General features: G+C 37.8%; 1 protein-coding gene across 1 annotated transcript in view; it reads right to left on the bottom strand.

The window, feature by feature from the left end:
• Positions 1–3,574: 3,574 nt before the first annotated feature.
• NBEA (neurobeachin) overlaps positions 3,575–27,659 on the bottom strand; it is a 512,054-nt gene continuing 487,969 nt past the window's right edge. Inside the window, exons 51-59 of the mRNA XM_012723168.1 lie at positions 26,183–26,272; positions 23,872–24,064; positions 22,377–22,448; positions 20,288–20,443; positions 19,386–19,556; positions 10,690–10,791; positions 8,546–8,742; positions 7,613–7,764; positions 3,575–5,414 (exon numbers count right to left, since the gene is read on the bottom strand). Coding sequence (XP_012578622.1) covers positions 5,324–5,414; positions 7,613–7,764; positions 8,546–8,742; positions 10,690–10,791; positions 19,386–19,556; positions 20,288–20,443; positions 22,377–22,448; positions 23,872–24,064; positions 26,183–26,272 — 1,224 coding nt within the window. The 3' untranslated portion in view covers positions 3,575–5,323. The remainder of the gene's footprint in view (positions 5,415–7,612; positions 7,765–8,545; positions 8,743–10,689; positions 10,792–19,385; positions 19,557–20,287; positions 20,444–22,376; positions 22,449–23,871; positions 24,065–26,182; positions 26,273–27,659) is intronic.

Genomic DNA, 27,659 nt, shown 5'->3' with positions numbered 1-27,659 from the left:
CACACATATATACACACATACATGGAATATGGGCATTTTAGTGTATTTTAGTGTACTTTTTACTCAATACCTATGGTTGGTTAGCAGGAATAAAATAGTTGCGAAGAATATTCTTTTCCATGTCTTACTAGTGGGAGGAAATAGGCATTTCTTTTGGCCCTTCACCTAACCATGGGATTGCTGTATCATAGAGAGATGAGGCCCTTGTTTTAACTTTACTACCAAATTTGGATTGTGTTCCACTGTTCTAAATGGCGAGAGGGAGTCAGAGGCAGGAACTGTCTTAAGACAGCTTGGACATGGAAGGCTCATTTCTTGGCCATTGACTGAAGTAGGAGTCCAGAACTGAGGACAGTTCAGGCCCCCAGGGTCTTGTGGCTGGCAGACATGTTCTCATGTTCTTTCATTTCTCGTGGTTTTATTCTTACCTACAACAAATGGACTTTCTCTACATAATAGAGAACATGGTTGCTAACATCCTGGCTTCTTAGTGACACCAAAAGAAAGAAAATTTCTCTCTTTTACTTCACAGTATAAAAGTGTCATGGAAGGGGCCCTCCCTGGTGGCACAACAGCTTAAGATGCAGCACTGCAAGCTAGCAGCAGCAGCTTAAGAGTTCGATTCCCGCCCCGGAGGTGATCCACATGACATGGCAGACCTTTCCTGACCTGCCCGCTGCTCCCTTCAGCAGTGTACTTTGTGAGCCAGCCTGTTCTGCTCCCCATTCTGTCTCTGGTGAATCCTCTCACCACCCTGCACCTCTGGCTTGTACCCCAGTTCTGTATGCATAAATAATAAATCAATCTTAAAAAAAAAAAAAGTCATGGAAGGGCACTCATAAATCTACCAGTAACCTGATAAAAAGTCAAGTCATGAGAATGGAATTTATAGGTCAGTGTCCAGGAAATCCTAAGGATCAGGTCCAGTAGATCACAACAGAACCAGTAGGAAACTTTGCTCACCAGGAGACACATAACACATCGATAGCTGATGAAAATTAAACAGGTCCAATAGCCTGTGGTAGGCAGTGGCCATCTGGTGAACTCTACTGAGAGCTTGACATATGCTATGAATTTTGAGCTTCAAAACAATACTTACTGTATAGATTATGATTTTCTGTTTTGACCGATAAGAAAATGAGCCATTATTGAATCCTGTCTTTAGGCATCTTGAATTGGTCAGATCACTGGTAGTATTTTTGGCAAGTTATGTGTCAGCTCCCTCTTCTTCCACGTGGTTGAATGTAGATAAAAAGCAGTAATTAAAAAAAATAACATTCCTTCTTTAGTAGCTTGCTGGGGACTGCTGTAGTAAGCAATTTCCTGAATTTTGGTGGAAAAGACCCAGGAGTACGGAGTAACTGGAGCATGGGGCTCTCTGGAAGGACCACAGTGCAGGGCAGGGGGAGGGAAAGGTGTCAGGGTAGCAGGAAGAGGGGTTGGGAGGCTCCAGTGCATCCCAGCTGATTTTGCCACTTTGCCCAGAGTGCCGGCAGGCATCTGTTTATCCGTATGTTCAGCATATCTACATGTATTGATATGGTCTGAACCCAGCACTGACTTCAGGATAACTGATAAAGAAAAAATTGCTTTTCCTAAGAAGCCCACAGTCCTGAGGCTGGACTGACAAGTAAGCTGTGACAGACATATACTAGGTGTGGAGACACCATCAGAAGGCGCGGAAGCCCCATGGAGGGAGCACTTGAGTTGTAACTAGTAAGTTGTACTTTTCTTTAGAATGCTCAGTACAGATGTGATAGTATGTGTTAACTTATACTACACTGTAAGGCGCAGCCACTTGCCTGGTCAGAAATGTCTGCTCTAGATCATTAAATCTCTAAAGAAAAGGAGCTCTAGCTTCTTTCTCCCAGAGGAAATCAGCTCTAGTGGCTTTTCAGTGTGAAAATCTTTGGCTTCTTAATTAGCATAATGGATCTCTCATTGAGGAAATTAACAGGATTTAATATATGTGAATTCAAAACACACTGGCAAGCAGTAATTTAGAGACCTTTCTTACCTCTCCAGAGTCACTGTAGAAAATTTGCTGAGGCTTTTAGGCTGTGCTCCTTGGGTGGTAACAAGACTTGATACTTAAATGACTGGGTTGGAGGATCTGGCTGCTGATGACATTATGAGGCTCCTTTTAGAACACAGGTACATCCACAGTCATGCCACTTTCTATGTAAAATGGTCATCAGATCATCATCATAAAAAGCTCTAGTCCCCCCCCCACCCCAACTCCACAGAAGAGTTCTTTGAATGGTTTTATGCTTGTTTAATAAAGTGTGTTTGATGAAAAGGTGTCTCCTTATGTGGCAGAAATTGATCCTATAAATGGTTTTAATTATGACATAATGGGAATGTGAGCTTTGTGCAGCACTTTTACCTAACAAAGATTGTGCATGACCAAACTGCTTTAGGTCAACGTTCAACAAGTTACTCAGCCAGATGGTGTAGGCAAATAACGATCTGGCAGAGGTGATGCCAGGTTTTAATATTCCAAAAGGAGAAATAGATGAGACTATTTCTATCCTGAAGGGTTTCTGTGCTGAGTTTGGACTTCATACCTCAAATCTGGTATTGAAAAAAAATATGCGACCACATCAGAATCACCAGAAGGATGGGGTGCAGTATTGTGACCTGAACAATAAACTGTGGGCAATTTTCAGCTACCAGTCTTGCACTTGGAAGTCATTGCCAGGTGCCAGGAGCAGGATGACATGTTGGTGATGCAGCAAGACTCTCTGGTAGCAAGGGGGGAGGGAAAGAGATGGTCTTATGTGAGGCCTGGACATTTGTCAGGTTTCAGTGATTGCCTGAGATGATAGTTCTGGAAGAGGGGGAGGGGAATCCGTTTAAAGACACACTTAGGAAACTGTCTGGCTTATCAAATAACTGATGGGCTGCAAGAAGGCTAGGCTGAGGGTGTCCTGGATTATGATGACTGACAGGTGTCTGGTGTAGGGAAAGGATAGAAAGCAACAGTGGCCGCTTTTTCCTCAGCTACTGTTGCTTTTGTCCTTTTGTCCTAAGAATCCAGATGGAAGTCACTCGCAGTTCTGCCACTCCCTGGGTTTGTCTGGCTGCTGCCCACACTGATTTGAGTGACCGAAAACCTCTCAGCATCACCTCTGCTGCCTGGGCTGCTTTAGTGGCATCTGCTCAGCTCCTCCAGGTCGCTCTAACCCTGCCTGTGTCATGCCTGGCTACTGACAGATTCTAGAAAGAGAGGCTCAAATAGCATTAATTGATAATACTTATGTAATGAGCAGTTCACTTCTTCACCATCACCTGCATTTAGTTCCTTTTAAGTAAAACAGAATGACCCAAAAAGTCGATTATGCTGAAGAAACAACCAGGGCTCTTTCCCTCTGGTCACTGTTGCTCCAAATCCCAGCCAGATGGTCAAGCAGAACAGCTCATGTTTCAGCAAATTATGGAATCTCATTAGGACTGTATTTTATGTTCTGAGATGCTATAGGCCTTTATATGAGGTGATGTTGACTTCTTCAACTTGTATGACAACATAATGAATGTATGCTAGTGAAGTGTCCAAGGAAATATAAAACAATCAGTGAATTCTTTGCATATTTTATTTTTCTTTTTTTTGATTTCCAACTCACACACATCTGGCATATTTTACATCTTTGCAATAAAACATGGTTACAATAGCTTAAGGAATTTATATATCCAAAATATTTCACCATGATCTCAAGATGAAATGAACTTGTCTTCCAGATGTTCAGTATCCTCCCAATTCTAAACTACAAACTCAAGATATTGCTTACAGCCTGGTGATGAATAACTTAATCATTACGCTGATTCCCCAGAATTTCAGAATCTCATAAATACAAACAACAATGAAGAAGGAATTCAGTGCTAAAACTTACTAGTACAAGGTGGATAACAAATAAGTAATCACATCAATAAATAATGATATGTTTCTGGTGCAAAGTGCCAATACAAAGAACCCATTATCTTGTTTTTTCTTTTTAAATAAATGACCGCAAGTGAGTGTAAATTCTGAGAAAATTACATTCCTGTAACATGCCTCATAGCCCTACCGACACAATATGTACATCTATGACGATACAGTCACCAAATATACAAAGAAGAAACATGAATAAAGTGTATATACCCCTGGGTGTATATAACTTGATCAGTACAATGTATGGAAAATCATTTGATAGCCATCATTTTATATCATAAAAGATGAAGTGCCTTAGGCTAAAAATGTGGCTTTAGGTGAGAATTTCACAAGAACCTAAAATAACCAGTTATTGTTATAATAAAGTCTGACTTGGTATTAAAGAAACTAAGCTATTCAAGAACCAAAGAGGAAAGAAACCAAGAAAGTTAGCGTCAGATTCTCCTCCCCTAATGTATACACACTAAGCCAGCGGGATGACTCTGGAAGAGATGTCCAGGAGTTGGGAAGTCATTACTATGGAGCTAACGGTCACGACTCCTATTTATACAACAAGAACCAGGACCTCATCTCCAAGCCCCCTTTCTGCTGTGTATTCAAATTATGAAGGGTAGGACTGAATTTTCTTTGTATAAAGTACCAAAACTGGCAAATAATGGCTTAGTATCCAAATGCTTTATGAGCAAATTTTACTGAGAAGGGATGAATTTAGATTAAAAAGTGCAAACCATATTTTGGTGAAAATGTCACAAATTACTGATTGAGCCCAAATTCAACCCTTTCCTACAAGCTGTGTCCTTGGACAGAACTTCCTGTTTCATAGTGTGACTGCACCTGTTCCTCAAGACATCAGGATTAAAGAACATGCAAGTTGTAACTCCACAAGAAAATTAAGAAACGTTTTTGTTCTTTATACAAGGTTTTACTTTTACAAAAGTATCCCTTTAAATAAGATGCATCTGATGTACAAAGTATCAAACGTGGTTTTTTTTTTTTTTCTCAGCTTGAAAAGAGGCTGGAAATGGGATGCAGGTTAGGTTCAAAGCTTCAACTTTGTAGCAACTGGACACAAGGTTCCTCAGATTTGTCAAAAGTCTCTTGTGACACGTCCTACTTCCTTTTCTCAATAAACAACAATATATGAAATAATTACCAAAACATCTCCTAATTCATATAATTTACATGATATAAGCTTGCTTGGTCGCAGCTGGTGTTCAGTCGTGAAAAAACACACAAAGAAAAATGGCTGCTGACTACAATGTACAGCTATTGCTGGGTGTGATGGAATGTACAACGGAGGTCGATGCAGACGAGTTTTTTCCACCGGAGATATTGCCTTTCCATGCAGCACTTGTGCTCTCGGCTTTGACTTGGCTTTTGGATCGTCATCTGTCTTCAGTATCTGTTCTGATGCTCATAATGCCACCGATTAAAATCTATATTAAAAGCTACAATGCTACCAGAAGCCATGCCCGTGATCAGAGTCCTGGAAAAATGGAGACAGTGGTTAATTGCACAGGTTACTACTTCACATTTGACAATAAATATCACAGTCTTGAAGTTTACCGAGTGTTAGTTTTGTTTTCATTGAGAAAGGATAAAAATGTGGTATTAGTTCTTGAGAGAAGCTGACTCAATCTCAGGCACAGTTGATCACAAGCCACATCTAAATATATCCTCAATAGGTATGCATGTATTTGTTTATTTACTTACTTATTAATTTATTTTTGTGTAGAACTGGAGTATAGGCCATAGGGAAAGGATGTCCTAAAGGAACTCTGCAGAGTCTTATGGACAAAACCCCCTACTCCAGCTTTCTGGACAGTATCCCCTACCCCAGTGATTGGAAACTACAACTCCCAGCAGTACCAGGGAGAGAACTGCAAGGACCCAAGGGTGGAGTTAGCAGGAGTGGATTCTGGGACATTCGGGGGATATATAGGGCACGATTGCATCTCACGGGCTCTGGCTCTCTCATTTGGGAAGCAGCTCTCCTGATCATGTGACTTGGTGTGTTCAGTCAGCCTAGCTGTAAGGTATTCCAGTAACGTTGAGTCCTGCTCTCTTTCCCTGGGTTGTTTCCTATTCCTTTCCCCTTTTGTAAATAAACCCGTTATTTACCCTTTTGTTTGTCCCTACAGTATAACCTAATTGTGAGGCCCCACAGACAGGCAGCCCAGTCCACTCTGGGCTACCCTGTAACAGATTCACCAGAGATAGTGGGGAGCAGAACAGGCAGATTGACTGAAATTCACTACTAAGGGGAGCAGCAAGCAAGACAAGAGAGGTCTGCTGCACCATATGTGGGTCAGCTTCCTGGCCGGGGATTGAACTTAGACTGTAGCCATGACAGCACTGAGACTTAACCCCTAGGCCGTTAAGGGAGCCCCTAAAGATACACTTAAATATCAATTTAAAATTTATATGATGTATCAATTTAAAATTATGTGCTGTTTCTCCAACTTAACAGGGAGATTAAAAAAATGAAAGTAACTGAAATGAGAATGAGATTAAAATAGAAACAGAAACCTATTCAATCTTTCCTCAGTCCCCTTAGAGACCCCTCACACACTGGACTTTACCCAACCTTGATGACTGGCTGAGCCCTCTTCCCATGCCAAGAGGTTTAGTGAAGATCTCCTACAGGCCCATCCTGCCTTCCCTATTTCTCCAGAGGAGCTAATCACTTCCTTCTGTTAATTCTGTCCTTGATTCCCTTATATGTAATTATTTTCATTATTTCAGGTCTTTGGTGTCAGTAATCCTATTATGTATCCTTAGTTGTATAGTGTTTCATCTTTAATGATGGCAACAGATATTTAGAATATGAATACATGAATAAGAATACTGGGCAGAAGGTTTACACTGCTTGAGAAAACACATCATTTCAAAAACGTTAAAAATATCCATGTAAATACAAATGAGTACACAGTAATAACAAATACAAATGAGTATTCCATTTATCCAGGAATACAGACTACAACATTCTGGAACACTCAATAATAATCTGCTGTGCTGCAGATAAAATATCTCTCCCCCAACTTAACTAAATTATATTGTTTTTGTTGATGACCTCAGTCACATTTAACTGAATTGTGAAGATGTTTTATTAAATTTATTATCTAAACTTTGATATCTATAATATTTTAAAACTAATATTCTTGTAAAGAATATACATGTCATTGCAACGGTTATAATCTTTCCTAATTTCTGTTAAATATATAGCAAAAAACTGAGACATACTGAAATTATAGTTTGATTAATTTTTAAAGTCTATAAATTTTAAACTTTATATTCTAAATATCCTATTCACGTTATAATAAACATAAAGGAGTCATGAGGTGATTTTAATGTTTTGTGAAAGTCATAGTAGGCTCAATCACACCTATATGTTAGAGCTACTATACACCCTGAATATCTGAGATCAAAGAAGTTTGCGAAATAAATTTATGTTCTGGGCTGTATCTGGACAGGCTTGTTCTTCCACAGACTAATTTCTTTCTTTTTTGCTTAAATGCAAACTCTGTTACCTTATTACTTGAGTCCTTTCTTATAGTACTTACTCAATTTACCCATTTCTGTGCTAGTCTATCTTCTCTCTGATTGAAGGAATCTTAGTTGCAGTATATTCCTCCCACGGTAGAATGTAAAGAACTTTTCACAGTTCTGCTGCATGTGGCTCACCTCTGGTCATGGGATAAGTCCATTGCTCTAATGCCAGCGTCACATCCAGGGTAAATGTACAGTTGCTTGAAGTCACAGGCCTGCCAGACCTCTACCACGCCATTGTCTCCCCCCGTCACCAGATTCTGGCCATCACTGCTTAGGAGAATGGCCTTCAGAAAAGGCAGAAAAGCAGACATTTCTCTCAGCATTCCCCAAATGGCCAATGATAACTATTAGAAAGCACTTAATACAGTCCCCTTGCAATTATTAATATTATGTACTTTCAACTATTTGTCCAAGTTTTCTAAAGTCCAATCCACAGAATTTCCAATGTAGAATTCATCAAATTTCCCACATAAACAAAGGATCTTATTAAAACCAATTTAGGTCACAAAATTAAACAAGTCCCAAAGACAATATTATCAATCCAATTCAGGAAGAACTTGAGAATAAAGTAATAGGATATTTTGTTAAGTCCTGAATATTAATGCTATCAAAACTTTTCAAACAAAGGACAGAAGCATATTTCAAAAACAGTTTTACTAATTATAAACCACACTAATAGTTGATTTGTAAGTGAAGGTCAATTTAGTACATGTAATTTTGTTGTAGGGGTCTACAGATAGAATTCCATGACAATAATTTCACTTTTAATGTTGGGCGGGAGGTGCAGTATTAAAACAGTTGCTTGTCTAAAGAGTTTAAGAAAAATCTCCATTAGGGTCTAATCTCTAATTAAACTACAGTTATCATCTCCCAAGTCTGTTTCACTGAGTTAATTAGTTGGGATAAAAATGAATTTTGGGTAGTTTAAACATCAACCTATAAGAATTTAAACACTTTAAAATCAGCACACATTTATCTGGAAAGCAGAGGAATTCTATTATGTCAAATAGCCAATGTTAATCTCTTGAATTCAGTCCCTACTTAGCACTGAACATGCTGATTTACCCGAGTTGAATCATTGATCTCCATTTGAGCCAAAAGTTTCCCGTTGATGCTGAAGTTGCTGAATCGCCCTCGTTCATAATATATGATACAGTGGCCTTCACTGGAGACAGAAATCAAGCGTGGAAACAAGCAGTTTTCTGGTCCTTCAAGGGCTCTCAGCAAATCTCCAGTGATAGTGTGGACAAGGCAAGGGCCCTCTACAGAGTGGGGGATATCACAGCCAGAGTCATGGTTGGTACAAGTCATGTATCAGCTTTCACAATCTGCACACTGTACCTGCTTGGGCACTCAGATTGTTGAAGGCAAGTAGAAAAGAGGTATGCTGGCAAGGGCCAAGCCCTGGTGATATATTTAAACAGAATAGTCCAGACACCTGTCAAATAACACACACACACACACACCCCTTCCAGGCCTTTTATATATATATATATGTGAATTATCAGGCTTTTCCTTCATCAAAGACTATTCTTCAAAAAAGATGACAGTTCATCATTTGTAAAAATAAAAGACTGTATGTTCCAGAATTTTCTCTCCATGTGGTTTTAGAAATTTAAGAAAACTTGGAAAATTTTCTTGAAGTTTTATAATTGCTCATTTTCTGTGGTATCATCAAAATTTTAACATGGTGTCATATACATATATTACTGTCAGATAATAAGCTTAACCTTTTCTATCATCTACACATAAATTATGAAAGGCAAAATTAAGAAAATTAATCAAGTTAACCAGATTAAAGAAATGCTGTCTTTTAAATAAATGAATAGTGAGGCAAGAGTGTAAAGGTAGTAGGAGAAGTCATTTATTTTGTTTCAGTTATTTTCTCCCTCTGGTAGAAGTTATATTTGAAAATATTAAAAAAAATCACGAGTCACATTAAAAATATATTGGTTGATATAGTCTGGTATTAGCTCCCCTAGCTCCTCCAAAACCCACAAGAACTGTGGGTAAATTACATTTCCTTTTCCTACTAATTGATTTAAGTACATAAGCAACGTAAAGTTACACTAAATGTTCTGTTGAGTATTAAAGTGGTAAATATGTATTATAGAAAATACAGAAAATTAGAGGAAAAAAACCAGACAATAGCGGCCACCTCTAATATCACATATTATTACTGAACATTAGTTTTCCCCATGTATACACCAAAGGCCTATTCTTTTTTTTTTTCTTTTGCTTTACAGGAGAGATAAATCTTACACATATTATTACTGTTTATTTTTAAATTAAAAATACATTTCTTAAAAACATCTGGAGTCTATTTTCCAGGTAATTTAGCTATTTTATTTTAGATAGAAAAATTAAAATAAAATAACAACTGTCCCTACTTTTACACATATACATTCTCCCTAAGGTCACCAGAATAACCTCCTAAAAATCAAATTTGATCAATCATCTCATTTCCTTTTTCAAAAGCTTCCATGGATGCCCATTATAACACAATAAAAGCCACAAATTCTGTGCCACTGGGCCCCCCCACTTCAGTCTCTCCCGCCTTGGCTGGTACACCCTCACTGCATTCTGCCCTGTGGTCTCTTCATTTTTCCAGGCCTGTTCCAGAGCCTTTTCCCCATGGAGAAATGGTCTCTGGGCCAGAATTAAAACCCCAATTTCCTGACTTTTCTTGAAGCAACATTTTCTACACAAAAAGTTTTAGAAACCAATTAATAATGTTTCCTTTCCACCTATCTCTACACAGTCCCCTGCTTTATAGAAAGAGGAGAATCCAAGGCTACTTCAGATGAACTCCCTAACCCTCCACAAGCCTAACACGTAAGAAATATACCTTCTTCTTGGCTTTTAAATTGTATTTTTAAGGGCTGCATCATATGGTTTTGTTGCATTTTCATTCAACAGTGTTCTTGCTCAAATGCTGGTGACCACCGTATAAAATTCTCTCTCTCTCTCTCTATATATATATGTACACACACACACACACACATATATAAGAGCTTGTACCTTATAGGTGTGTGTGTGTGTATACATATACATGAACTAGGACTAGTACATTATAATAATAATGCCATTGATAATTAGCTGCAAAGGACCCAGGCTTTCCATTTATGACGGAGACCCTCCTAACAGAAAGCAATGAGAAATCATGTTTAGCCAGAGAAAAACCCAGAATGAAGGAAATGTTTTCTGACCTTTAGCACCACTGATAACAAGTCCAAGCTCTGCACAGACAGAAACACAGACAACTTCATGGTCATGGCCTGTGAGGACAGCTCTTGGTGCAGGGTAGTCACCTATAGGAAACAGCAGGAGGTCACTATAGACTAAAGACTGAAGAACTACATTAGAACATTAAAAATAACCACCTTTCATGTTTTTAAGAGCCAACCACTTAACCTCTCTACTGTTTTCTTATCTGTAAAATAGTTTAAACAGGTTATTTAGATGACTGGATAAGTTAACCACATGTGAAGAGCTTGTACCTTACAACAGTAATATACAGAAAAAATATATATATTTTATGATTGATGTTATAAAACAGACACCAAGTTTGGCAAAAGCATTTACATACACCACCTTATTTAATTAGGACAACATTTATTTTGGGTCCTGTTACTATTTTATAACCTAGACACCCAAGACTTTGCAGGGTTATCCAACTCATTCAAGTTCACACCACAAAATGTTGGAATTGAACCCAGAACAATCTAATTTTGAAACCTGTGCTCTCACCCATTTACAAGTGGTTGTTAAATAGCTAACAAAACAGGCTGCAGGATTTTGATTTTGAGTTGGAGGAGTTGGGGGTTTAGAGAAGTGTTAAGTCAGAACCTGGAAAGCAAGGCAAACCTGGCTTTCCCCGGCTTTGAGGGGAGGCGCACAAAATGATGTGAAATAAATGTATGTGCAGAAAGTATAGCAGAGCACAAAATTTGCATATGAATCAGAACAATCAGAATATTTGTTGAATAAACTGCGTGGAGACAGTGTGAGAAGGATGAACAAAACTGAGAGCACAACATGGCCAATAGGCCTTGTTGGAAAACCAGTTTCAGATGGAAATGAGGGCTTGCTACAGTCTTGGGGTGCAGAGTATGGAGAAAAGCAAGCAATAGAAAGGCACAGAGGGGCCCTCCCTGGTGGTGCAGCAGGTTAAAGCACAGCACTAAAAACTAAAGCCACTTCAGCATGAGTTTCATTTCACCCTGAGGTGACCCACATGGCACGGCAGACCTCTCCTGACCCGCCCGCTGTTCCCGCAGCAGTATACTTCGTCAGATGGCCTGTTCTGCTCCCCACTCTGTCTCTGGTGAAGCCTCTTTCTACCCCTGTACCTCTGGCCTGTACCCCAGTTTTGTATGCATAAATAAATCTTAAAAAAAAAATAGTCACAAAGGAACTTTGGGATGTGAATGAGGAATGGCTATGCTAGGTCGGGTTTTGAGTGTGACCTTTGGCAAATGAGAAGAGAAAGTTAGTAATGGCCATTCTGAGAAGTAGATAAAGACCAGAATGACTCACTGAAGTGAAATTCTGTTGGAGGTAGGGAGATCAGAGAAAGGACAGGAACACTAGTGTCTTCTAATCCATTATTTCATGGACAGCACCAGTTATTAGTGCTTATATTGACTATTTTTCTCATTCTTTTAAGTTTTAAACAGTTCTCATAGACTCATATCCTATGACACTAGTTTATCCTAGATGTATTGTTGAATTGATTTTATAATATCATCTTAGCAAAGAGTAAATATTATAAGTAAATATGCCTTTGCACACAAATAAAGCTAAGTTACTTAATTGCCTGTTTCACTGACCATCACTTGTTATACTTAAGAAGGCATGCTGTCACTTGCTTTTACAACTGCAATTCTCCTAGGATTTTTGGCATATATCAAATTAAAGTTTAGATACATTAGGTTCTGTGGAAGTCTCCTTGGGAGGTGAAAATTTTACATCTGATTTTGGCTCTGATGATAACGTAAATTTTTTAAAAACCAATCATAAAGATGAAATCTCTGCTGTCAAAGTCTATGCTGTGGGAAATTGCCATACATTTTAAAATTTAAGGCATGCTAATTAAGTCAGTGCTTTTCAAACGAGGGTTCAGGGAATCCAAGAACACACTCCTCAGATTCAGAGATTGGTTTTGGGTGTTAATGACACATTCGTCATCTTATTCTAAAATTATGTATATTGTTATACTGTTTTTGAATGTTGATAGAGAATCCATTTATATGTTGTCGGCAGTTCTGGATTTGCCTCATTTTAATATAATTTATAAAAAAATTTCTGCGTTCTCTGGTAAAATGAGAAGTAGGTGTTAATAACATATCATATGTAATAATAGCCTTAATTTCTCCAAGTTTTATTAATTATTAAAGTCTGCTTTATCTTTAAGAGACAAGAGAATTTATGTTTAAAAATTACATGTAATAAAATTTATTGTTTAAAAAACTTATGTAGAATTATCTAAATCTTCTCCCTTTGTGCTACAGGAAAAGTAAAAAGCAATCTAGTTCATTGCAAGGAAGGAAGTGAAAAGTCTCTAATATTTAAAATGTCCTTTATGTATGTGGTATATTTTCTGTAAGGAAATAAGTTTTTCACAGACTTAAATCTTATTTAGAAAGATTAAAATATCTTATTTTTCAATATAATTTCCTGGGTTATTTGAGCAAAAGTGGAAGTTAACTATTAGGGGACATTGGTTAAGGTTTCAAATGCATTGCTTCCCTCTTTAAAAAACAGACGAATAAATAAAATATTACTTAGGGATTTTTGAATTGGGAAATCTGCAGCAAGGAGAAAGTGTACTTCCCATATTTCGTTTTATTGTCAGGGACAGATGTCACACATCTTAACAATCTTTCGAAATCTTAGGAATATTCTGTCACTGTCACATCACAATTGATAGATGTAGCTGAGGGTTAAAGGGCCCAGCGCACAGGGAGGCGAGGGGAGACCCTCCGCTCTAAGGCTACAGACCCATGGCTCTTGTTCCCCAGATTCCTCCAACAGAGTGCTCTCTGTGCGGTGGAATTACTATGAATGGTAAAGAGCAAACACATCCAATTCTGAGATTTCTTATACGGAGGCATTCAGAAACTCCATATATAAAAGGTTTATAATAAAGAGATATCATCTCCGTTTTATCAAAGCCATTTCAATATATCAAAGATGATAACAAAAGCACAAAGGTATTAGAGGCGGTGCTGTTCACTTAGAAGGAGAAGACAGCCTACGACTTTTAGATAAGTGATAAAAGTAAACATTATTCACGGTACTTGTTCTTTTAAATTTCACTCAAGGGACTCTTAATCTACAGGGGAAGCTTTGGTCCTCTGAATTAGAGCTAAACCCAAGCAACAGAGTTGCAAAGATCTTTGTTCCACAATGCAGTTATGGGAGAGTCAGGAGCCAGATCACTGAGAAGATATGACATTCAGATTTCATCTATGGCCCTTGTTAAGGCATTCATGAATCATTGCTGTAGGTATTTTCAGTCATGTTTACATACCTATATGCATTATGTTGGATTTATGATTTAAAATCTCAGAATAAGATATTTAATCAAAGAGTGTAGCAGCTTTATCATACTCTGATTTCAAGACTTATTTTAAAATGATGTTAGGCATTTGCCTAGATGGCTTAGAAAAACTGCATCAGTTAGGAGTCCCTTATCAAGGGCCTGTGTCCTCAGCCACAGGCAGAGTGGCTGCACAGGTCTTTAGTCAAGTAACAAATACGCCTGTAGCAAATACGCCTGGTTCATGTCACCCACAAGTCACAAGACAACCCACGTAAGAATATCCATGGATCGGAAAATAGCCGATTATATGGTTTCATTTTATTATATACTCACAGGGTACACAGTGAAAGACAGACATATGGAGTTTTTTATTCATGCTTCCTGAGTTTGTGTTCTTCAAAGTGACACTTACCACATTTTTTTTTCTCTGAGCACTGACTTGCAGAGCAAATCTCTTTCCTTTAAATCTTGATCCTGGATGTAGAGTTCATAGTACATTACTACCCCACCATTACCCTGCCCAAACAATCAATCCTGTACTCCACCTATCTTTCCCAAGGAAACAGGGTTCAGCATAATGCCCAGAGGGGACTCATCGTCACCCCCCGCTTCTCCCCCCCCCACACCCAATCTGTGATCTGAAGCTCTCTGATCACAAGAATGTATGCCACTCCTTTGTTTTTTAGACTGATTTTCACCCAGGCCAAAGAACCTTGCAGCCTCATTTCCACAAAAGGAAAAGAGAAGCAGAGAGCAAGTGACCAGCAGCCCCTCTTAGTCATGGACTCTATGAAGTCTCTTAATACTAAGTTGAGGGATAGGAAGGGTGAGAGGTCAACTAAAAAACAGGCCCTGTGCTGGGATGGCACATTACATATATTATCAGTGGCCTGGGAAAATCCTGTTACAGATATAACTGTGCTCCTGATACTCTATGAAAAGATGATTCAAGATGTGTTAATTTACCTTAGATAATGACTCTTTGCTCTGAGAGTAAGAACAATTCATCTGAGTACACACAAGCGCGCGCGCACACACACACACACATACACACACATAACCTAGGGCTGTTCTTTGTCCTTGCTTTTTTCGCTTATAATGCTTTGGTGAGTGCTGGTTGTGGAGTTGGGTACCAAGAGAGTTATTTTAAAGGAGGCTGGATGCAAACAAAGAGAGGGATGTGATTTGGCAGATGTTTTGTGACAGGTTGTGGCTGGCAGGAGGGTCAGTGTCCAGAGCTGAAGCACACACAATAGGAGCCCAGGGAAGGGATGTGTGTACAGCTGCAGTCTCCGTTTCAATGAGCTTCTCATTTCATAGTTTGCATAATACTGATACATGAGCTACAACACTTGTTTTTCACAAGTGAAACAGAAAAGGCACGATCACATCTAACACAGATCACTCAGTGAATATTTGTAGATTTGATTTGAAAAGATGAACAAGAAATTCTCTCTCAAAGTTTCCTATTGCTATGATTTAAAAAAATGTCCAGTGGATGTGTCAATAAGCTTTCCAAATAGCACTTTATATCTGGTATGAACATTAAAACCACACACTTTACAAGCAGGCTGGCTTTTGAGCTGAGGTCCCAGTGTATTTTAAGTGTCTGCTGAGGAGACAACACTGTTGACTTGGCCCTCTTGTGACTATCTTGTTGGAAGCTCCAGCATGTAATGAGAAATGTCAAGTCCCAAGATCAATGAAATTTGGGGCTCTAGGGATTCACCAGGAATAGCATTGATCCTTTTAAAGAACACCAGTCAGAGATGGGTCGTAATATATTGCAAAGCAGGACTCTGGAGGATAAGCGGCCAAGTCCAAGATACCTACCTGACAAAAAATTCAATCAGCTTTTCGCACAAATTGCCTGCTCTGCTCTCCCGTCTTTCATGCAGTAGGCTGCTTCCAATTAAAGTGCGCAAATTAATTTTTATCACTTCCAAATTAGTTTCAGAATTTGTGTAAAAGTCTGTTTCAGATGAAAGCATCTGTTCCTCTCATCTCTGCAATTCTGCTATCTAGTCAGGGGCCTATTTAAATCTCCAAGAACATTTTCTGTATTCAAAGTCACAAGTTCAATAGAGTAACAATGAATGTTAGTATAATAAAATATATTAATAAAACAGCTATAACTCAACTGTAACTTGTGCTAGATAGTTTTTGCTTGTTTATTTTATGGTCTGAAATTACAGTAATCTGTTTTTAAATTTTCATTGTCTTTGTGGCAAACTCATAGAAACTATAAAAATAATTAGAAAAAGACTATTATTTCTGAGATGTTTGAATTAGTCAGAGCATTATACTGGGCATAATAGAGCCATAAATTCTATACCTTCCTAAAAAATTCACAAATACTACTTATCTTCTCTCTATAGCACTAAAAAAGCTATTCATTAAAAGGAGTAATGACAATGCAAAAGAATCATAACTGTATTAAAGTCACTTGGATTTATCTTGAGAAAATTTCAGTGATGTGCACTTAAGATGAGTAAATAAATCCTATCATTTTACAGTGTTGTGCTGAATAAATTAGATTTGGTCTTTGACATACAAAGCAATTCAGTGTCCACACTAAGACCAATCTGTGAATTCTAACAGCTCCTGGGATATTGTGTTTCATGCTTGGACTTCCCCTTTCAAGTCTAGGTTAATATACACAACCCTCACAACCTAAGGGCACCGTGTCATACACTTTAATATGAATTTAGATATAACCAGCTTTTTGGACTTGAGTAGCAATGTATTATGAGATAGAAAACACATGTAGCCTGATTCTCTGACCTGTGAAGTAGTAGCTAGAGCAGATTAAACTAGATGAGAAGAAAGAAATTTCTATCTTATTGTGCTTTTTCTGATGGTAAGGACTCTATCCATGTCAGCACCTGAGGTGACAGACAGCTTGTGCTGTGGCCCCCTTTGCCCAAAGTGAACTGGCTGATACATATGGCATCTCCAGTCACGCATATATGTATGTGCCACTATTCTGGCCACTTTAACAGATTATGTGAGTCAATCAGTTGAGTCAATCAAATACTAAACATGACTAATGATTGTAATATTTTACTACTGTGATTGTGCGTATGGAAAAAAAAGCTAAAAGCAGTTTTAACATAAACATCAATTTGAACCAAAATATAAGACTAAGCATGATGGAAATGTTTAAAGTTTTAATACCAAGCCATATTTGATATAGTGACTCATGATTCAGATGATAAATACTCAATATACTCAGTATGTTAAAGTAGGAAAAGCAACTTGTGATCAGTAAAACATAGGTTGACTTAAACTCCAGAAGGTCGGAGACTTTCACCCAGTTGGCACTGCTTGACTAAAACTTTAGGCACTAATTCTATTCATTCTAGAAGAGCCTTTTCCCCTTTATATAAGGATAATGGATGAAAGGAAGTCAGGCTACATAGGTCCATGTTGTGTGTCCAATAAAACTTTGACAAGGATTTGATAGAAGTAGCTTAATTTCAAAATGATGAAAAGTTTTTCACAAAAAATCCTATAAATAGGGACAATATTTAAATAGATATATTAATATCTGCAATAATGTATTAAGGATATTTTCATCTTTGTAAAGGAAAAAATGTATGCTTTAAAATACAATATTCACAATTTGTGTGTAAGGATTAATATAAACATTTCTATTTATATGCCTTCTGTTACAAGGAACTTTAAACACTCTAAATATTTAACTTTTTCTTGCCAGCTGATAAACTAAAGCGACAGTCAGTTGTTAATCATCTCTTTGTTTAAAATTATTAGAAAGTAGGTGACACAGATAAGGACTACAATTTAACATTTTTCTTTAAGATCAGCTCATATCAGTACACTGTATAAAATGTCTTCTCTCTGCTACCAGATGGTAACTTTCAAGAAAAGAATCCTCTTTTTGGAAATACCACTTTCATTATTTCTAAGCTTCATTTGGAAGAGGCTAAGTAAGTGGATTTAAAGTACTATTCTGTTCTTTTGAAAGTTTCTTCTATCTAAAAACTTCTCATTTTTGTTGATATATATGAAGATACTATACGGACTCTCCAGGGGTTCCTGAGAACAACAGTTCCAAGAAATAATAGCCACTCTTCCATGAGTAAAAGATTCCATGGAAAAGTATTTTAAGAAACTGTGGGTTAAACAAATATTTTTATTTGTGTAAGAACTCCAGAGTTTACATAAAGATTAAGAGCACACACAGTGTTTTCTAAAATTATTTTACTCTAGAGTTCCCTTCCTCATCCCCCAACGCCCATTTTTTCCTACAGGAAATCTTAAACAGCACTGTTGAAGAGAAAAATACTTAGGGATCACCCCAAATCAAGAAACTCTTATTCAGTTTGTACATTTCCAAAGCCTGGTCTGAAGGGGTTATGAGTGAATGGAGACAATTACTATGCTACATGATTGAAAGGAGTAAGTTCTTTCATAGAGGCTCAAATAAACTTTATGGAAATCAGAAAAGGGAAGGAATATACTCAGCTGAGATAAGTCATAGGAGGGTTAATGGATCAGCATTGACACTAGAGGCAAATTCTGATGCATCCATCCAGAGACTGAGGAAGTACAACTGGGAGTTTGCCCAGTCTGATGGTAACAGTACTTTTTTTTTTTTTTAATACATTGAACACTTAAAAAAAATGTTTACTTATTTATGCATACAGAAATGGGTTCGGGGCGGTGAGAGGATTCACCAGAGAACAGAGTGGGGAGCAGAACAGGCAGACTAATGCAGTACACTGCTGAGGGAAGCAGCGGGCTTGTCAGGAGAGGTCTGCTACCCCGGATGGATCACCTCTGGGGCCAGGGATCGAACTTGCACCGAAGCAATTGCTGCTTGCTCTCAGTGCTAAGCTTTATTTAGCCCGCTGCGCCACTAGGAAGCGCATCTTTTTCTTGCTTTCTTAAAAGATTTATTTATTTATGCATACAGAACTGGAGTACAGGCCAGAGGTATGGGGGTGGTGAGAGGATTCACCAGAGACAGAGTGGGGAGCAGAGCAAGCAGATCGAGGAAGTACACCGCTGAGGGGAGCAGCAGCTGGCGGGTCAGGAGAGGCCGGCCGTGCCATGTGGGTCAGCTCCACCTTGGGCGGGGATCAAAGTCCCACCGGAGCAACTGCAGTTAACTTGTAGTGTGCACCCCAACCCATTGTGCCACCAGGTAGGGCCCTGAACACTGACTTTCATAAAATTCTTTGAATTTATCTATATTCCAATAAATATTTTTCGCATTAAAGTTTTAATATTTTTAAATTCTTATCACCTTAGGAAACACCAGTAGGCAAGAAAGGGCAAGGTATTTTTAAATGAATTTTTAGCCTGACAGGATAACGTTCACTAAATACTTACTGCTATTAGGGTTGTCGCCTATGATATGGTGCCGCCCACTCCAGTACCAGAGAAGGAGTGTGGCATCTCGAGACCCAGACACAATGTAGCAGTCCCCACCGATGTATGACTCAGACCGCGCCAAGCAGGTGACCACGTCCCAGTGGCCAAATACAATCTGAGTTAATTTCCCTGAAACACAGAAACAGCAGGTTTAATTCATTTACTGTTTTTCTCTAAATAGGTACAAGCTTAACTTCAAATTTGTAAGATAACTCAATTCTTGTAAGATGTTTTCTTGAATTGCTTCTGGAAAGTGGTAGAAAATGTTATGGTGTTTTTTTTTTTTAAGATTTATTTATTTATAAAGAACTGGGGTACAGGCCAGAGATGCGGAGGGTGAGAGGATTCACCAGGGACAGAGTGGGGAACAGAACAGGCAGATCGACAAAGTATACTGTTGAGGGGAGCAGCAGGCGGATCAGGAGAGGTCTGCCACGGCGTGTGGATCTCCTCCGGGGCAGGCGGGGATCGAACTCATGTGGAAGTGGCTTAGGCTTCTTAGTGCAGTGCTTTAACCCGCTGTGCCACCAGGGAGGGCCCATGGTGGTTTTTTTTTTAAAGAAAGGATTTATAAAATAGCATATTTACGATGTTATTCTTGAAGCTCTGAGTCAAAGTAGGGGAAGGTTTACAGCCTTCTACTGGATTTGACTTGGGGATGGGGGTAACAGTCTCATTTGTTCTGTAAGCTGAGGGCTCATGCTAAGGTTCAGAATGAATGGGAATATAACTATTTATTTACTTGAAGGTTGGGCATTCATGATGAAAATGCTTACATTGTTAAATATGTTTTCATATTAACTTTTGGGTGTAACAATAGGTATTTCCAAGAAAAAAAGGTGTTTCAAAGCTGAGGTTACCTGTTTCTGTAGAGTAGACTCTGAAGCTCTTATCCCAGAATCCACAGATAAGAATGTAGCGATTATCAGCTGTGACCACAAAGCAATGTGCATTGATTTGGATACTCTGGTCTACAAGGTCAGTGATCTGCCGCTTGTTTACACCAGAGTTATTAGCTAGACATAAGAGGGAAAAAAATACATAAAGAAAGATTCCAAAGGAGTTTCAACAATCATTTGTAAAAGAAATCTCTATGTGCTTCATTTAACTAGAAATGGACTTTTAGGCAATAAGGTTATTAAGGTTTTCACATTTCCTCATGAGAAATCTAAGTTGTTTTTAGCAGCAGTTATTTATGAGCCATATTCCATACTTAAAAATTATCAGAAATTTAAGTTCTTCCTCCACCAGCAAATAAGTACAGTAAAGGGAATTCAAGAGGAAGGGTGGAAAGAATGAGTTTGAAACATAATGAAAATATTGAAATGTACTTACTTCTATAGATGTTCACTATGCACAGGATCAGTGTCCAACAAGTTTAATAATAATGAATAAATATTGTATAAAATGTCATATTGAGAAAAAAGTCTTAATATTTGCCCTGGTCTGTCATTTTGTGATGGCATTTACAATTCATGTGAAAAGAAGATGGTAGAGATTTGAGCAAGGGGTGTTGTTATGTAGGCAGCCCCACAGGGAACTTTAGGTCAGCAGCTTTAAAGACCTGGATTGTCAACAAACAGAATGCCCTTCCAGAATGTGTTGGCAGGGGAGGAGAGGGATAAAAAGATGGGAGAAGGACTGGGGAGGAAAGAGGCGGGCAGAGAATCAGTGGACAGCACAGGCAGTGAATCTGAATCAAGTCAGGAACTCAGAGACATGGTCTGATTTCCCTAGTGCCTGTCTGTACGCCTGCCTGTCCCTGACTCTACACCATCCTTTCAGGCTAAATCCCTGGGCTGAATTCTTAAGCAGAAAATGCAGATGCAGAAGGTCCCCATCACTCTTGAACACCAATTAAATGTAACTGCTACTATTTGTGAATGTCTATTAACACTATAATAATAATGAATAAAGAAGTAAACCACAACAAAATATACAGAAAAAGGAACACAGGAAAAGAAAATCAAAGGTCCGAGTCACTTGAAACTCGACAATTGATTAATTAGAACAGGGCTATTAATTTTTCCACAGCTACACTTTAGCTGAATGTGATAGTGCCAATGTCTACTGGGCAGATGAACAGCTAGGCTAGTCTCTAAAAGATTCCTGGTGCTCAAACTGATATTCTCCCAAAGTCATGTAAATGCTGTGTGTGTGTGTGTGTGTGTGTGTGTGTGAATGGTGGGGCTTGTGGGGTAGGTGGGTACAAGTAACTAACGAAAATGGCTGCTGCTCATCTTGTTTCTGACTTCAAAGAGGTAGGATGAATTAATCTTAGAAAAAATACCACAGCTTCTATGTGACTTAATAAGTTTTCGTAGCATTTAAATTCCCCTCCCTAATTTAGCTATCAATGCTCCCATTAGACAGGCAATACAAACATTATTATAAACTATCTTGTCATTATGAAACTGAAGCCTATAAAAATTAAGGGCTTATTCTGGATCATATGGCAAATATATACATACATAATTATTTAAACCTATTTTTATTATCTGTTTCAAAGACTTATAGCTTACAATTTAACAATTCATATGAAATCTCTAAAAATTCTTATTAGCCCTACTGAGTGGAGGTTTCTAGAAAACATGTTTTTCTCTATTAATTTTCTTTCAAATTTAAGTCCTTATATTTTAAAAAATGTAGAATTGTTAAAGACTAATTTGGTCTGGGGAAAAAAAAAACAGTTTGGAATTATTGCCTTGTTTAGAACTGACCCAGATGATATCCTAACATATCAAAAAAATGTGACAAATAATTGCTTTAACCAAAAGAATTTTAGATGGTCTATTATGATTTGCATAGTCTATGCTAATAATTTGATATTATCTGCACATTAACTTTGTGGCAGCAAAATATTATTCAACTATCTTGTGATGATAAATCACCACATAGGAATCTGTGGACAGTTGTATGCATGAAAACTTAATTTTGATGTTAACATACCAATTAATGGATCCATTTCAATGGGAAGATGATGAGCTTGATCCAAGGAGTACCCGGGTGCTCCTCTGAGGCCTAAATATTGAATAAAAAGAGTAAACTCACCATAAAATTCTCAGAAAGAAGAAATTTCTTAATAAACAGTGCTTTATGATCATTGTATAAAAGGTGTACCTGCTTTAAAATTATTTGGTAAATTACTATTAAGAATGATTTTGGCCTTGATAGGTAACTTAAAACATCACAGCAGAGACTTCTGCTTTCACTTGCAGATGTAGAAAGCTGTAAAGAATGTTGTTCTTATCATAACACCAAGAAAAAGCTAAAGAAGACAGGTGATACCATTTTCTGGACCCATGAGAGAGCTAAGTACACTGGGAGCAGGCCTGTGAGCAGGGTTGGGTGTGAGCACCGGATCGCCCGGGCCTGGGCATCCAGGGAGGGAGAGGACATGGAGCCCCCACAATGGGCCTTCTCTCAATCTAGGATGAATCATTTAAAGGTTAAATTTGAGCCACACCTAAAATTTGAACCCCAGTAAAGGCTCATTTTTGAGAGGATTAATATTTAGGGCTTGACCGAGTTCATTACTCATAGTTTTTTGCGAATGTTATTATATAACCTACACAATACTTTTAAATAATTCTAAAGAAAAAAAAAAATCCCAGAAAGTTTTCTTTTAGTGCAAAATATTTCTAAAAGCTAAGCCTCCTACGAATGACAGTCATATTTTTCCCTTAAGCCGTTTGGTGATTATTTTTTATGTGATTTTACCTCACATTGCTTATATCAATCACAAAATAGGTATGTTTGGAAACTCTCAGGAGATGAAGGCATGGTATGGATCACTGATTTTTTTTCAGATCAATGAGGAAGTCAGCAGAAGAGGTTAACACCATAGCTCTTGTGGTCAGTCCTGGAGCCCCAGAGCTTCCTGGGAATGCTGGAAGTAGTAAATGGGCCTCTTCTGACCTAGTTAAGTATTAATATGTCTAATTTTTACAACAGAATTATATCACTTTAAGATATACTAGCTGGAGAGAACACACATGATATCAGGAAACTACTTAGATTTCCTGTCTTTCCTAAAAGTCTTCATTTAAGCTTCACAAGGAGAGAAAAGGTGTCTTTACTGTTTATTGCTATACTCAGTAGTCAGGGCTAACTGACACATAGTGACAATTGATATATTTATTAAGTAAATCAATATGATAGATGGAAGATTTGAAACCAACATCCAGAAAATTCAGATTCAAACTCACTTTTGTATAATATGGGATAAAAGTGGGCAAAGGAGTTGGAAGGCCCTTAATTATTTGTAGACCTGTTTCATTTGTCAAATACCCATTAGTCAAGCACCTTGTGAAGTACTAAAATTTACTTTGCTGTTCCTTTGATAGTCTGGCATACCGGCTAGCCCCCTGCATCCTTATTTTACCTTACTTCATCTGCAGCCTTTGAGAATCCATTAGCAAGTGACTCACACGGGCACACGCACCTACTGTGTTATGCCACCGATTCACAGCAAACAGTCTGCTGCAGGTCACGGTCACCACAGCAGGGATGGTCAGGTGGGGCAGTGTGTTGGCTGCCACATGGGTGACTGGAGAATTGGAGGGAAACTTCAGCACCATGATCACATCCTGTTGCATTTGATCTTTAAACATGAGTGGACTCTGTGGAAGGAAACACTGTTGAATAGGAAGGGGAGAGCAGAAGAGAACAAAAGGGATAAGGTTAGTAAAGCTCTGGGGTAATTGGGGTTAAGAAGGCTAGCATGAGCACAACAGAACCAAGCAATCTCAACGTCTCTGAGGATGGCCCAGAGAAGCGAGACAGAACTGTTTGCAGACCCTGAAGGGCCCACTTATTAACCATCAGCCTTCATAGAAGTATCACCAGACTACAGTGTGACATGCCACTAGATATCCCTATGGTGTAGCATAGTTAATGTAGTTAAAAATAGTAGTTTGGTGCTAATATTTGTCAAATCAGTTACTGACAATGTCCTCTGTTATCAGCCGACTAAAGGCTGCTCTTCTTTTTGAATCTTTGTTTCTCAAACATCTAGTATGTCTTGATAGAATGTAGATTCTACTGTGAAGTACTATTAAACACCATAAATACTTCTCTATAAAAACATGAAATGAGGATAGGGGAGATTACCATTACTTAGCTTTTATACATGTTTTGGAATTGTTTTCTGTATACATGAATTTTCTGCTACATAAACTTAGAATGCTTAGATTTTCTTTATAAACACTCCCAAGTCGATTTAGTCACTAACGATTTCCCCTAGGAAAGTAACGAATTCTGACTGGGCATTTCTCCAGGATAAATATTATTATTATCATTATTATTAAACAGAGAAAACTAACATGGGAATAAAACTCTGCCAAAGCATTTCATAAAATAAAGTGTTAGAGATATTCCCCTAGACAGTTTATTAAAAATGCTTCATCTTAAGGCATGAGGTTCCAAGGCCACGAGTCAAGTCGTGCATGTGAGCAGTCTGCTTGGTGCCAACCTTTCTGCTTCGTCACACACAGGACCAGTTTCAATCACCAGAGTTCATTAGTGACTAATCAAGCAAGCTGAAACTGTGTGGCTTAACTCGTATAGCGAGATAAACAATGTTTTCAAGCAAACATAGTTATTCAAGTGTTTTGCTATGTGTTTGAGTACTGATTCCTTAAAGGTCTGCTTGTGTTGCTAATCCTTAGTATCACACCTGACACACATAAAGAATTTAAAACAAATTAGTCAAAGAACTGATAGCATAAAGGAAGAATGTGAACAAAACTCCTGTTACAAAATAACAGCTTACACATTTGTTTTCACATATATTATGGACCATAGTCCAGAGCTCTTTGCTCTAATACCAGGATATTTGCTTCTTGCTAACTGTCTAGGAAAACTGATGAACAATAATTCATTTTGCAAATACATTTTTTTTTACCTTCCAGCACTTTTTACTTCACTGAAAGATTCATGAAAAACTGCCCTTTAAAGTTAAATTCTAGAGAAGTTTCCCCAAAATTTTACTTTCCTCAAATTAGATAGAGGAAATGTTTCCTCTTTGCTAATAAAGTGAAAAACGAATGTTTCGTTACATAATGAATTATTAAAATTTAGATTAGAATGAAAAGAACATTACTTTCTCTCTTGTAAAGTAGAATGAAAGTTTTAAATACAAGTAACTAATGGTGATGATGATGATGATGACTACGTCAATGAGCACCAGCTGAGAAAATCATGTGAGCAGGGGCAATACTGAGCCTTTACAGCCCAGGGTCTGGCCTACGTTTGCTCCCACGTTACAGATGTTATGGCATATAATAAAATGTAAACACAGGCACCAGACACCTTTCCCAAATCACTCACTAGTTAGCGGCAGAGATGGTGCCTAACCCAAATTCTGGCTTCAAGGCCCTTGCTCTTCACCCCTCTCCTTCATTGTTTCTCAGTGGTGACCACAAATTACCTTTCTATTTCTTCCCTTTACTTAAACTAACCACTATCTCACTATATGTTTCATTTTAATTTATTTTGTTGTCAGCATCTGTAAACCTGCATGCCTATGAATGAGCTGATACAGAGATGACTTTTTGTGAATCCCAAAATCGAGGACTTATAGGTAAAGACTGCAGTTCCTTCTCAGTTTCCTCCCAGAATACAGAATGCATTTAGGCTGAAGAATTAATCAATAAATTGAGAAACTTTTAAAGGTGTTGAAATCGCTATTTTATTTGCTCTATACTCAGGTGCACAAGAAAGGAAAAAAACCTCAGCAAGCTGACATTTCTTACCAGGTGCATGGCAGAGCTCCGAGGAGGATGTGGCTCAATAAGCAACTGAGATGGCGTCTGTCCAAAGTTCTGTATCTGTGCCTCCATGGCCTGCAGGGCAAGGAGAGTGAATGTCATAATCAATATGCATCAGCGTGAGGTCAGCTCACTCTCTGACAATGTGAGTGTATCCCAAGTCAGCCACGAAAAGAGTCCAGAAAATTCACTGTGTGCTCTTCTCTTTGGGTGCAAAGTCATCCAGGTGTTAGTACTTTGTAGACAAGCTTCACTTCTTCTAAACATGCTTCTGTTAACCAAGTGATTATTCTTATTCAAAAGCTGAGGTTAAGTGTGGAACATTAACCTGTGAGCACATGCAGCAGTTGAAGACCAAAAATATGCTTCTAACACTAACTACAACACATATACCTTAATGAAGTCCATTGTAAGGAGGAAGGTATAGGGATCTCTAATGAAATAAACTTCTGGAATCTTGATGGGAAAAAAAGAATGAGGCATAAATTCCATCAGTGATACAAAATAAAATTGAGAAAAACATGTTCCAATCAATTCAGAAGTCCATCTGTAGAAAGAACACTAAGACTTTGTGTAATAATTAAGTATTGCAGAATTTTCACTACAATGAGTTGCTGGTTAAGGATGAATCCTGGATTATCATTTAATTCTCTTCTCCCAAACTTTCTGAAATCTTAGAGAAAACTTACTCAAAGAGAAAAAAATTTCCTTGGGAATCTTGAGCTATATATTTCTTTAAAGCTGCTACAGATGGAAACATTAATGAGATTTTATGGACTCCAATGAAAAAGAGTAACTGTAGACCTCAAACTGTCTGCACTGTATAATATACCTTTTGTGTGTATATGGGTGTCAAACATACAATCTTATAAAAGATTTAGGAATTTCTTCCATAAATAAATTCTATAGGCAAAACAAAAATTCAATATATTAAGCTAGACTAAAAGAAGTATTTTTCTGAAATCTGTAAGTATGTAATTTAAGTCAACAAGGAGAAGCATAATATTTACAGCGATCATTAGTCTGTTACCATGCTAATTTCCCCCCTAAAATTGTGTGCAATTTGGTTACACATAAAAGTGAAATACGAAACTCATTGCTGAGTGCTTAGCAGTACAGGTAAGTTGGTAGATGGCTCTCAACACGACACTGCCACTAATCCTATCACCATGCACAATTCTCATTTATAAAGTACTTAAATTTAACAATCTATCTTCCTAGTCTACATTTCAAGAAAAAATTTTATAATAAAAATGTGTATTTTCAAATTTATTAGCAATATTACATATGAATGCACCATTATCTGCCATATTTTAGCAATTGCATAAATGGGATTTTGGTTCTTTTATTTTCAGTGCTGTCTAATTTTAAAGTATACATTTATTTGCCTGGTGTCCACTCATAAGCATAGTCTGACTATTTAACTAAATTATATACACAAAGATATCACCATAATTTGTCT

The sequence above is a fragment of the Condylura cristata genome, unplaced genomic scaffold, assembly GCF_000260355.1.
Source record: "Condylura cristata isolate star-nosed mole 26May11 unplaced genomic scaffold, ConCri1.0 scaffold00010, whole genome shotgun sequence".
NCBI lineage: Eukaryota > Metazoa > Chordata > Mammalia > Eulipotyphla > Talpidae > Condylura > Condylura cristata.
The sequence above is the reverse complement of the archived record's forward strand: the minus strand, read 5'-3'. Positions and strand labels throughout refer to the sequence as shown.